This window comes from Garra rufa, chromosome 12 (genome assembly GCF_049309525.1).
Source record: "Garra rufa chromosome 12, GarRuf1.0, whole genome shotgun sequence".
Taxonomy (NCBI): domain Eukaryota; kingdom Metazoa; phylum Chordata; class Actinopteri; order Cypriniformes; family Cyprinidae; genus Garra; species Garra rufa.
In genome coordinates, this window is record NC_133372.1 from 5,274,612 (window position 1) to 5,288,115 (window position 13,504).

The 13,504-nt window shown below is 36.8% G+C and overlaps 3 protein-coding genes across 3 annotated transcripts in view; 2 read left to right on the top strand and 1 right to left on the bottom strand.

Annotated features, from left to right (window-relative positions):
- The window catches only part of LOC141346824 (uncharacterized), a 40,154-nt gene extending 38,683 nt beyond the window's left edge, over positions 1 to 1,471 (top strand). The window contains exons 34-35 of the mRNA XM_073851784.1: positions 1,174 to 1,365; positions 1,464 to 1,471. Coding sequence (XP_073707885.1) covers positions 1,174 to 1,365; positions 1,464 to 1,471 — 200 coding nt within the window. The remainder of the gene's footprint in view (positions 1 to 1,173; positions 1,366 to 1,463) is intronic.
- A 3,375-nt stretch (positions 1,472 to 4,846) lies between these two features.
- LOC141347361 (kelch-like protein 41b) lies at positions 4,847 to 9,802 on the top strand. The gene is made up of 6 exons (XM_073852366.1): positions 4,847 to 5,977; positions 7,081 to 7,238; positions 7,325 to 7,432; positions 7,993 to 8,178; positions 9,020 to 9,166; positions 9,299 to 9,802. Exons 1-6 carry the CDS (start codon positions 4,862 to 4,864, stop codon positions 9,408 to 9,410), a joined length of 1,827 nt encoding a protein of 608 aa, XP_073708467.1. The 5' UTR covers positions 4,847 to 4,861; the 3' UTR covers positions 9,411 to 9,802.
- Positions 9,803 to 10,766: 964 nt separating this feature from the next.
- Positions 10,767 to 12,456, bottom strand: LOC141347362 (E3 ubiquitin-protein ligase RBBP6-like). Its single transcript, XM_073852368.1, has 6 exons — positions 12,297 to 12,456; positions 12,114 to 12,213; positions 11,968 to 12,004; positions 11,386 to 11,427; positions 11,110 to 11,198; positions 10,767 to 10,866 (listed from the first exon to the last, which is right to left on the bottom strand). The coding sequence occupies exons 1-6, from the start codon at positions 12,454 to 12,456 to the stop codon at positions 10,767 to 10,769; spliced, it is 528 nt and encodes a 175-aa protein (XP_073708469.1).
- Positions 12,457 to 13,504: the final 1,048 nt, after the last annotated feature.

Below are 13,504 nucleotides of genomic sequence, written 5' to 3' on the forward strand. Positions count from 1 at the left end.
AAAGTATCAGAAAGTAAATAAGTTTAAATTTACTATAAAGAAAGTGCACTGTACCATATTTTTTATATAATAAATAAATAATGTCTAAATAGGTTATGTTCCAAATTTGAAGTTGATATGAAAAAAAATGAGGTTCCAGTGAGATTTTATTTAGGGAGTTATAACACAAACAGCAACAGGGTGCCATCGAAGGTCTTTTTTTTTTTTTTTTTTGCATTATTCTGTCACAAATGTCTAAAGTTCTCTGTCAGTATCTGATGATATATATTTTGTCAAGATTATAAAAAGTTTTGATTCTGAAAGACTGTAATAAATTTTGTAATATGACACCTGACTCCACCCACTAGGGGTGTAACACAATGCCCGATTTTAAAATGCTTTTCACAAGATGATATATTTATGATGATTACTAAAATATGTGAAGGGCTGTTAACCCTTAAGGGGTTAAATAAAGCATTTTATTAAATTTACTTGCATCTTCACTGTAAAAAAAAAATGCTTTTCTTACTTAGATTTTTTTTTTGTCTTGTTTCCAGCCAAAATATCTACAAACTCATAAATCAAGGATTGTCTTGTTTTTTAGAAAAAAATAGTCAAAATTAAGTGAGTTTTTGCTTAGAACAAGCTAAATAATATGCAAAATGAGGTAAGCAAAAAAGTCTAATTTTAAACAGAAAACATGATAATTTTTTCTTACCCCATTGGCAGATTATTTAGCTTGTTTCAAGCAAAAACACTTAATTTTTACCTGTTTTTTTTCCAAGTAAGATCTTTTTGCAGTGTTATTTACTTGCTTTTGTAAAAGTGCAAAGTCTGCTGCACATGCATCCTATCCCTGATCATCATCGTCTAGTTGCCTATCAGCTGCAGTCTATTTTATTAAAATGTATGATGAACAAATAGAATAGAAAAAGTCTATAGTTAGATTCACATTCACATTAATAACAAAAGCAAGTACGCTGCAAAAAATGCTTTTCCTACTTAGATTTTTTGTCTTGTTTCCAGCCAAAATTTCAAAAGGATTTTCAAAAATAAGTGCGTTTTTGCTTGAAACAAGCTAAATAATCTGACAACCTAGTAACATATCCCAAGACATTGCTCACTAGATGGTTCTGAAATGTAAATGTAATCTTGCTAAATGTTTTTTTTTTTTTTTTAATAACCTATGTTCAGAGGTTGTATCTCTGGACCCCCGTTGTGAGCTTCTCCTGGATCAGGGCCCTTGTCGGGACTATAACATCCGCTGGTACTATGACCGGCAGGCCAACGCCTGTGCTCAGTTCTGGTACGGAGGCTGTGATGGGAACCGTAACCGCTTTGACACAGAAGAGGAGTGCAAAAAGACATGTGTGGCTGTGAGAGCAGGTAAAACACACACTTGAATCCAACTCATCCCTATTACTACAAATGAAAATGAACACCAGTTTCCTACCGTATAGTCTCACTCTTTTCTTTGCATTTAGGAGGCTGATATCCACTGGATGCATTTTCCTTCGTCTGTAATGCCACAATTCCAAATGGAACGGACCTGCACTGAAATATAGAAAGTATATCTAAAATTGGTAGGACAGAGAGACATTGTGGTGCATCAGTAGCTAATTGATAAAGCACTGTGCTTTCATATCATGACCTGCAGAACTGTGAATAAGCAATACTGTAATATTTTACTGTCATAGTTCATTGAATTGGCATTAATAAATGCAATGTAGTCTGTGTCAAAGCTTGTCAATTTCTCTCTTGTACTTTTTGTAATAAAATATTTTGTATGTGGACAAATAGCCTGTTCTGTAATATCATGTTCACTAAATCACACTGTATTTTAGTATTTGTGCTGGTTATAATGAATTTCTAAATTCTACTGAGGTAATATGGCAGATGTTTTCGAGTGGCTTAGAGGTTGCACTGCAAAAAATGCTTTTCTTTGTTAGATTTTTTTTGTCTTGTTTCCAGGCAACGTATCTAAAATTTCTTAAATCAAGAACAAGTAAAATATTTTTATATATTGTCTTGTTTTCAGAAAATAGAAGTGAGTTTTTGCTTAAAACAAGCTAATTAATTTGCCAGTGGAGTAACCAAAATAATCTCATTTCAAGCAGAAAACTAGATTATTTTGCTTACCCCATTGGCAGATTATTTTGCTTGTTTCAAGCAAAGACTCGCTTAATTTTGACTTTTTATTCTGAAAGCAAAACAATAATTTTTACTTGTCTAGAAAATCCTTCTTGATTTAAGCATTTTTAGATAGTTTGGCTGGAAACCAGACTGGGGAAGACTCGTGCAGACTGCCATCTCTTGGAGAGAAATAAAGGTGCAGTATTTTGATATTGCCATGTCTGAAAAAGCAATCTGTTAGCATTCCCATTCATCTCAATGGCAGTCCTGGAAGTGAATGACTTGCATCGTGCCAGTTTTTGTTCATGTGATCAATGGCTTGTTTACTAAAGTAAAAGGTCAAGTTTTGGCATGTTAACATGGTCCGGTTAGCTACTTCTGCTGGTGCTATAACTACAACATTCGGTTTTCTAATTATTTCATTAAATGTATCTGTTTTAAAAAATATTAGCACCCCAATGTAATCATCCCCAAACTTCTGAGAAAAAAAGCATCTAAAATTAAACCCTAAATGCTTAATAAACCTCAGCTAACCTCTATCAATTAAACTGGTATGTCTTTTTTTATATATATATCTCCTCATGCTTCCTCTTTAACAGTCTCACACATCTGTCCCTTATGCTTTGACTTAAATTACACATGACTCCTTCCCCCAACACCTTTCTGTCTGTTTTAAATTTAGTAATAGTGTCTGTAGCGTGACTGACACTCTCGTCTGAGCCCTGAGGTCATTCTAGAAGCATTTGCTAGAGGTGGAAAAAAAAATGAAATCTCTTATAGGGGAGAATGGGGTTAGATGAGCCATTATTTTACATTTGTGGTCTTCAAGCTAAGGGAAAATAAGGCAGAAGTACCTAAAGTAATTTCAGGATGTTTCCTATTATTTTAAATTATCTGAACATATCTATGACAAAGGGTTCTAAAAAATATACCACTTTATAAAAAAAGTGTTCTTGAGGCTCATTTTGCCCCAGGTTGGGGGTAAGTTGACCCAGGTCAGTGGGTAAGATGAACCATCTCAGTTAAAGTATCTGACTGAATCTGATTCAAACCCATGTGAATTTTAAGATTATTGACCTCTTTTAAAAACGAGTTTAATAATCAAATTTAATTTGACAAGCATAGTTCTTTTCTTATAGCTAACTTAATAACTAATCAAATTTGTTAAATAGATTATAAAAAAACTAACTAGAATTAAGTAATGTCACTGAAACTAGTAAACATTTTTGTCAAAATATTTTTGGCATGATAGCTTTTCTGCAACATCAAACAGGCCATTAGAGACTATATGTGGAAATATATGTACACTGTCCCTATCATATAAACTACAAATAATATTACTGAACCAGCTGCATAATATCACATTAAACTACTAGTTTATACTTCAGAGATTTAATGTAACTTCAGTGCCTTATGGTGGGGTAAGTTAAAGTGCTGGCTCAGCTTACCCCAAAGCATTTGGCTGACTTTGCCCCACACCTGGCATTTTGGGAAAAAAACTAGTGAGCAACTAGCAAATGATTTGCATGGTTTTATATGTTTCTAAATCACTTATATGCATCACAAATATTTTTAGACCTGGATAAATTTGCTTTGATGTAATAGCCATTACATCTTTTGTTTTCAATTTTAATTTGACGAGCCAAAAACATTTTTGAAGAATTCTCCTTTTCACAGTCTGGCAGAAATTATGTGTGATTCCAAAATACAAGATCACATGACAGTAAAAGTGTACAGTTGCCAAGATACAGGAAGTGGGTCAACTTACCCACTGGCTCAACTTACCCCAACTTACTATTTGTGATAGCCAATACAGTCTTTTGAATGGCCCCAATAAAGTTCAAGTTATTGTACATTTAGAGGTGCATCTGGGGTATACACTCTTAAAAATAAAGGTGCTTTGAAAGGTTGCTCACAGCAATGCCATAGAAGAACTATTTTTGGATCCACAAAAAACCATTAAGTCAAAGATTCTTTAAAGAACAATCCCTTTCTTACCTTTTTGGAGTCTGAAGAACCTTCTTTCACCACAAAGAGCCTTTTGCGAAACAGAAAGGTTCTTCAGATGTTAAAGGTTCTTTATAGAACCATTTAGACAAAAAAAAAATGTTGTTCTATGGCATTGTGAAACATCTTTATTTTTAAGAGTGTAGCTGACATTGCTGCTCTAAGGTACTAGTCTACTACTGTCTCCTTTTGCACAGTATTTTGAGAGTGCACAAGTATAACCAGCTAAACTAAGAGTTGAATCTCCTCCCAGGATCTGACGTGTGAATAATAAAGTTTGACTCATGATGCCGAGTGGTTGAGGCAGCTGAAAATGGCTCATCACCTGTTGTAGCTGCAGCTGTCTCCAAACACTGCTGGTGAACCCTTCGTTTAAGTGGGGAATTGCACCCAAAGACACTCGCATAAAAACTTACAGACAAAGTATAGAAGAATACACTGGGATTGGTAAAATTTGCAGACTCATAAGTCTCCTCAGATCTCGCTGTGCCAGGTGGCATCTAGGCTGGCCATCCCATTGGGATCTCCTTCTTCACAACTAACATTGAGGGATGACCGAGGCTGTGGGGGTGGACAAGAGTTGGGAGAGTTATATTTAGACCAGCAGGATTAAATGACAGACCCTTCACTCTGGGAATCTTTTCAGCCCTCTGTCCTTTTCCAGCGCGGACGGTGTGGCGAGCAGACCTGTAGCCACCTTCTCCCCTTTTATTCTCTTATCCTTCAACTCCCTTGAAACACCATGGATCCTAAAGCCATAAAGGAGGAGCTGCGGCTGTTCCAGAGCACCTTGCTTCAGGACGGATTGAAGGAACTTCTGAACGAGAACAAGTTTGTGGACTGCACTTTGAAAATCGGCGACCGCTGCTTTCCCTGCCACCGCCTGATCATGGCCGCCTGTAGCCCTTACTTCAGAGAGCTGTTCTTCTCCGAAGACGGCAAGGAGAAGGAAAGCGGGAAGGAAGTAGTTCTGGATGACGTTGATCCCGACATCATGGATATGATCATTCAGTATCTGTATTCCGCAGAGATCGATTTGACGGACGACAACGTTCAGGAGATCTTCGCGGTGGCAAACCGATTCCAGATTCCCTCAGTGTTTACAGTATGTGTGAACTACCTCCAGCAGAAGCTGTCGCTGGCTAATTGTCTCGCCGTCTTCAGGCTTGGCCTGGTCCTCGGTGTTCCCAGGCTCGCCATAGCTGCTCGCGATTTCATCGCTGACCGCTTTGAAACCGTGGCTGCCGAGGAGGAGTTCCTCCAGCTGGCACCTCATGAGCTCTTGGCCCTGATTGGAGGAGACACACTGAACGTTGAGAAGGAGGAAGTCGTGTTTGAGTCGGTGATGAAGTGGGTGCGCAGTGACAAGGCCAAGCGCGCCAAAAATCTGGGCGAAGCGTTCGAATGCATCCGCTTCCGCCTTCTCCCAGAAAAGTACTTTCGGGATAAAGTCGAGAGCGACGACATTATCAAAGCTGATCCAGAGCTCTTGAAGAAGCTCCAAGTCGTCAAAGATGCCTTCGGAGGAAAACTCCCGGAGAAGAAACCCAAAGAGAAGAAGGAAGGAGAGGTGAACGGAGAGGCTGGAGCGGAGGAGGAAGAGGAGATGCTGCCGGGATACTTGAACGATAATCGTAGACTGGGGATGTACGGACGAGACCTGATCGTCATGATCAATGATACGGCCGCCGTGGCGTATGACGTTGCCGAGAACGAATGCTTTCTGGCTGCCATGGCAGAGCAGGTGCCGAAGAACCATGTGAGTCTCTGCACCAAGAAGAACCAGCTCTTTATCGTCGGTGGCCTGTTTGTTGATGAGGAGAGCAAGGAGTCTCCACTTCAGTGCTACTTCTACCAGGTACAACTTTGACAATTAGGTGCTGGTGTGAAGGTAACCACACTACTGTAGGTTTGTTTAACCAGCTTTACTAGTAGGGACCTTCATGTTTTTTGCCAAGATGATGCTGGTTCACAGCTAGCTAGACCAGGACCAGCATGGATATCCATCTTCATGGTCCTTTTATGAGTCTCAAAGTGTCCTTTCATGGTAACACTTTCCATTGTAATTTATTAAAACTTGATAGTATGCTACATATGTGACCTGGACCACAAAACCAGTCTTAAGTACTATGGGTATATTTGTAGCAATAGTCAAAAATACACTGTAAGGATACAAAATTATAGATTTTTCTTTTATGCCAAAAATCATTAGAATATTAAGTAAAGATCATATAAATGTTCTAACATAAGTATCTCAAAATTGAATTTTTGATTAGTAATATGCATTGCTAAAAACATTTGTACTACTTTAAAGGCGACTTTGTCAATATTTTGATGGTTTGCACCCTCAGATTCCAGATGTTCAAATAGTTGTATCTCAGCTAAATCCTGTCCTATCCTAACAAACCATACATCAATGGTTATATATTTCTTAGTTTATTTATTCAGCTTTCAGATTATGTATAAATCTCAATTTCAAGAAATTTACACATATGACTGGTTTCATGGTCCAGGGTCACATATACTAATGCATTTTAATTATTTCAAGTTGTACAAATGTATTATAAACAAATATGAACTAAAGTCAATTGTATATAGTGCTTTTACAGTACACATGGTTTCAAAGCAGCTTTATAGAAAAGCAATGTTATTAATAATATCTTATGAATTTAGCAGATTAAAGCTGGGTGATAATAATATAGTTCAAACTTTGTGACAATAAGCAATCTAATATATATTGCCCTATGCAAGTATACTGTATGTATGTAAATATATCTAACTTTGCATAACGAGCTAGGCGATAATATAGTTACATTTTTACAGCTTATGTAAACATTAACAATATTAGTCTATGTATATAAACACGAATCTAGATTTTAAAAAATTGTTTATTAGGGTAAAGATATCTACTCTAATGAGTATTATGGAACTCACTTGTCGTTTTAAAACTATTTTATCCAGCTGGACAGTATTGCTGCTGATTGGAGGGCAATGCCACCTATGCCCAGCCCTCGATGCCTGTTCAATATGGGCGAAAGTGAAAACCTGCTGTTCGCCATCGCTGGCAAAGACCTGCAGACCAACGAGTCCCTGGACTCCGTCATGTGTTACGACACTGAGTATGAATTCAAAAACTTTGTTTGTCCAAATGCTGATTCTGCTTTTCACACTTGTGTGGCTTCAATAGTATTTCATGTCTTTGCAGAAAGATGAAATGGCACGAGACCAAGAAACTTCCTTTGCGTTTTCATGGCCATTCAGTGGTCTCACATAACAACCTGGTGTACTGCATTGGAGGAAAGACAGATGACAAGTAAGTGTGTGTGTGTGTGTGTGTGTGTGTGTGTGTGAAACTGAGATCAGTGGTGCTCAGGAACATATGGTGTAGTTTGCAGCTGTCTGTGATCCATCAAAATTCCTCAACAATCCCATGTAAAAGTGACACTTAAAGGGCTCTGGTCATGTGGAACCACTGATGTGTTCATCTTTTCAGATAAAACAGTTTGATAAAACATCTTCTTCAGTCATAAAAAAAAACATTTATTGACAGACATCAAGCAGCTTAGTTATTACTATTACTAAATCTGAGGAACTAGTAAAAGGTAAAGAAAACTCTCACTGTATGTGTAGCGTCTACAGCTGGCTTAAGTTTATTTTACAGAAAGTCCGATTGAAGTGAAGCACAGGTTACTACATTTAAAAAAAGCTCACAAAGCAACATTTTTTTAAATAACCAATGGATTTTTCACAATTCCTCCAAGAATGTGCTTTAAGAATGTACTGTACATAAGGTCAGTTTTGATTTCATATTCAAAGTTGACATCATTTTGTGCACTAAATGATTTGATTTATTTTTCTCTCTCTCTCTCTCAGCAAAGCTCTCAATAAAATGTTCGCGTACAACCACAAGCAGTCAGAATGGCGAGAACTTGCTGCTATGAAGACACCCAGAGCGATGTTTGGTGCTGTAGTTCATAAGGGAAAAATCATCGTAACTGGAGGAGTTAATGAAGAAGGACTCACAGCTTTATCTGAAGCCTACGATTTTGGAACAAACAAGTATGATTCCTCACCAATGTTATTTATATGTTATTAAAGTATGTTAAGCTGGCTTTTATCATCTAATTTTAGATCAATTTTAGTAATGTGCATGTCCATTTATTTTAGTCATTTTAGTACTTTATTTATTTTTATTTCACTTTTAGTTTAAGTCATTTTAGTACTTATTTTATTTCAGTTAGAGGCCAAGGCAACAATTCTAATTTTGTTTTCTTAAGTTTTCATCTACTATTTTATTTTATTTCAACTTTATTTTAATTAATGACATTTTTTAACGGTTTTAGATAACAATAACAACTAACAAACAAAATAAATTGACCCTGGACCACAAAACCAGTCATAAGTATATTTGTAGCAATCGCCAACAGTACATTGTATGGGTCAAAATTATAGATTGTTTTAATGCCATAATGATATTTTCCTACTGTAAATATATCAAAACTTAATTTTTGATTAGTAAGATGCATTGCTAAAAACTTTATTTGGACAACTTTAAAGGCGATTTTCTTAATATTTTGATTGTTTTTCACCCTCAGATTGCAGATTTTCAGATAGTTGTATCTCGGACAAATATTGTCCAATCCTAACAAACCATAAATCAATGGAAATTATTCAGCTTTCGGATGATGTATAAATCTGAATTTAAATTTAAATTTAAATAAATGACCCTTATGGCTACTATGCAGTTTGCAGGTTTGCTTTGATATGAAACTATAATATTGTATCTGTACAGAGATATTTACCATTCTAAATGTTACCTTCCTGTGTTTATCCATCTTTTCTGTGTATACAATATTCAAATATAAAAAATTACATATACAATGTATTAAATTGCTTTTAGGTGGGACACATTCACAGAGTTCCCTCAGGAGCGCAGCTCTGTGAATCTCGTGAGCACCGGAGGAAACCTCTTCGCAATTGGTGGCTTTGCTATTGTAGAGATGGAGGACAAAAACATCGGACCCTCTGAGATCACTGACGTTTGGCAGTAAGTCATCCTGATTCTGTGTCCAGCTTATTCTTAAAGCAAAGAGATTTTAATTAATTAGTCAGGTTCCAAGAAAGAGTCCAGGAGTAGAATTGGATGTCAGTTTATGCACTAACTTGTTTTGTTTCACAGGTATGAAGAAGACAAAAAGTCATGGAGCGGCATGCTGAGAGAGATGCGCTACGCTTCCGGCTCTTCCTGCGTTGGCATGCGTCTGAATGCTGCCAGGATGCCCAAACTCTAAATCAATCCCATCTTTTTTGGAAAAAAAGGGTGAACCCTGGTGGTCATGTGACCTTTGACCTCAGCACAACTAGTGGTCAACTATCTAGTCTAAAATGAGGAGTCAAGGGAACTAAACCCTTTTCATAAAAGTGCAAAAAAAAAGCTTTTGGGTTCCTTAAAGTGTTTTTCTTTTACTTTTTAGACAAATGTGAAGTGTATGTGTACTGTATGCATGTGAATAAGAGCCAATTCTCATTTAATGCCATGACAGAACCATGTAAGCAAGAGCAGACATATTTCTGTAATGTTATTATACTGTAATCAAAAATAAACTTTAGTTCTCTACTTCAAAAATACTAGGTTACTATATGTATGTGCACTTTTTTGTAAAATAAACATTTTTAAACCATACCCACTTTGCATTTTTGCATCTATCTATCTGTCTATCACAGCATCTCCATGTGTCCCAGTGGTCACACTTCTTTAATAAATATACCACTATTTGATATAGTTTCTATAACCTTTATTAAATTAATAAAATATCTACAATAAATACATAAAATACAGTTCATTAAATATAACTTTTTTTTTTCTTTTTTTAATGCTTGTGTTTTTTGGAGAGCTTGGGGCCAGTGCTGCTAATGCAGGACTGAAAGTCTCTCAGTAACGTGGTCTTTTCTGGTCTATATATCTGTTTAGAGGAGATCTGGAGCGGGAACGATTCTTTCTCACATCCCGACGCCTCTTTGATGAGGATTCTTGGGTGGGTGACCGGGATTGACGGCTGTGGTTTGGACGCAAAGATCTGGTTCCATTCCTAAAATGATTCACCTCCTGTGTGAGAAAGAATCATAAAATAGTTATGAAGATGCAGAAGACGACCTACAAGAAGAAACAGGGTTTGAGGTCTTACTTGACGCAAAACATTGTTTGCAGTCAGAGCATCAGGAGAAACATCTGATTGTCTGCAGGTTGGACAAACGTGTCCGTCAGACTCCAGCAAACACGTTCTGATACCTGAGAACAGAAGATGATCAGAACAGCTTGTTCATTTCTGACTGATGTTTAGTTGAACAGACACTCACATTCATCACAGTAGCTGCTCCTGCAGCAGGGAATCATCACAGCATCAGTCAGCAGATCCTTACAGATCAGACACAGCAGTGCAGCAGGAACCAGATCAGATGAGGATGAGGATGAAGGCTTATCCTGGGGTGAGAAGGGCGGCTGCTCTTTCTTTCCAGTCGCATAGGCCTCACTGAACAGATCAAACACAACATGGTTCAAACACAACAAGACTTATCAAACACACCAGAACAAGCAGAGTAAACTCACGCATCTATAATGGGAATGACGTATTTCCCACTGCGGTCCATCATGACTCCCTTTCTGTCCGGATCATCCAGCTCCAGCAGGAAACTATGAGGAATCCCTGCGCATTTCTGGATGCGTTTACGAGGAGTACAACTTTTGTCCTGTGAATTCATTAGTTGACATTCAAACTCTGAGCAAACTCAGACTAGCTGTGATCTCTCAAAGCCCAGTTACCCCATTGGTCGGGCAGTTTTTAATGTGATGTCCAGGAACCCCACAGCGGAAACAGATGTAGTTTGGTGGAAGCAGTCCGACCAGCTTCATCGCATCACTGATGAATGTCAGAATCATGAGCATCTCTCGTATATCACAGATTCAGAGTCTGTCAATGTCTGAACACTCACCTGCTGGAGTAATAGCACAGACTGGACTGGAACATCACAGCTTTGAGTTTGTCCTCCTCTGATGCATTTGCCTCAGCCAGATTCTCAGTCTGTTTCACAGGCATTTACATGTTTTAATGTGAAACACTCAAACATCCTGGGCCAAGCTGTTTGTGCTTGTTGTCACTGGGGCTTCTTTTCACTTTGGTTTTGCAGTTTTAAGGTTTTGCAGTTTCATATGCAAACACTGAAGCTCATTACAGTGCAGCAGAGTGTATTTCTCATTGATTTCAATACCTTCAGAAGCTGATGCAGTGAAACTGGTGAAGAATCACCAACCTGCTGCTGGAACAAACATCAACACAAGAGGAGTTTTACCTCTGTGACGTGACCCAAAACTTATTTAAGACAATATTAAGGTCAGTTTGTCTAGAGGTTTGAGTTTGGAGACCAGAAACATGAACGAGACACAGAGACATGAACGGGACAGAAGCCCAATTAGAATGAACACGCCGGGCCTTGAATGTTAAGAAATTAATAATAGATTTATTGTATATTGTTGCAGTAATTATACAGAAAATGCGGTTTATTCATACAGAAAATGTTACGTTACAATTGTACATTTGTGCATATAGAAGGAAGATATTATTTAAAATCGTTCAGAAGAATTTGGCTTACCTTCGATTCACAACAAGCAAATGCATTTTCCTGACAGTTTGAGCAAAAGCAGTGTAACATTATAAAGCATAATGAACGTGTTTTTATCTGTAATATACTTGAGGAGCAGTCGACGATGCTTCATATGTTAGACAAAATTATCCATAAGAAACCTTTAGAGTTATTACACATGAAGACAAATGCAAACACTTTTCTACATACTGTTTGTGAAGGTCCACATGATGGTTCAGGCCGATTTCTGCAAAACCAAACAGCAAAGAGTTCAAATCACTAAAAAACCAATGACAGACTGCTGATTCTTCATGACATCTAAATGATGGAAGTTGTGTTCATGTCGTGTGACTTACTTGGCAAATCTTCTGTTTGTGGATTTCAGTCCAACAGCAGGGATTCGTCTGATGATGACTGAAGTGTTGTTGGGAATAAGAGCTTCATCTTCAGTGTATTCTGACAGTAAAACCACCAATAAAACCATCAGTTTGCGTTCTATAGGTTTAGTTTAGTTTAGTGTGATCTGGAGCTGAACTCACCTTCATTGGTTTGCTCGCTGCTGATCTGCAGGTCACAGAGCTTGAGTCTCTCTCGCCTCATTATCAGCTGTTTTAACTCTCTCAGAGTGATGTGAAGGCCTTCAAACTTGATCGTGCCGTGAGTGAGTTTACTTCGAAACTTATAATGAACACAAGGCATGTTCACACGGTTCTCGTGTTCAGATTTCACCACACAAAATTAAACTGAACTAAACGATCACACTCGCAAAGGGAAAAGTCAGCGGTCAATCGACTAGCTCAACTAGCAACTCAATAATCGTCGCAAGATGCTGATGAGGCAGTCAGGTTTATGAAACACCAACAGAACGTTGCCATGGATACTGAATAATCGCGTCAAACTAAAATTCGTCATGACGTGAGACGCACCTGAAGACTGAAAAATTCCATCAAAACATAAAAACCTATAAATAAGGTGTTTGTTTTAGTTAAATACTACACGTTTATGTATTTATTGGATTTTTGCAAGCCCTTGACTTATAATAATTAAATAATAATAATAATAACTGACGTTAATGTTTAACGCAATTCTTACTGAGAAAAAAACAACAACAACAAATGAGAGTAAGTTTATGTTTATTGGATTTTTGCAAGCAATTTTTAATAACATTCGCTTCTTTGCGCTTTTAAACTCCACTTTTTTGACTTATAAATAATAAATAATATCAATTAAATAATAATAATAACTCAGTAACATTACTGTTTAACGCCAGTTAAAATAACAACAACAAATGAGAGTAAGTTTATGTGTTTATTGTATTTTTGCTAGCTACTTTTTATTAACATTCGCTTGTTTACGTTTTTAAACATTTTTTTTTTACTTATAATAAATAATAATAATTGACATCAATGTTCATTCTTGCTGAGAAAAAAACAACAACAAATGAGAGTAAGTTTATGTATTTATTGTATTTTTGCTAGCTATTTTTTAATAACATTCACTTCTTTGCGCTTTTAAACTCCACTTTTTTATTTATAATAAATACTAATAATTCAATAATAATAACTCGGTGACATCAATGTTTAAGGCCATTCTTGCCAAGAAGAAAAACAACAACAAATGAGAGTAAGTTTATGTATTTATTGTATTTTTGCTAGCTATTTTTTAATAACATTCGCTTCTTTACGTTTTTAAACTCCACTTTTTTATTTATAATAAATAATAATAATTAAATTATAATAATAACTCG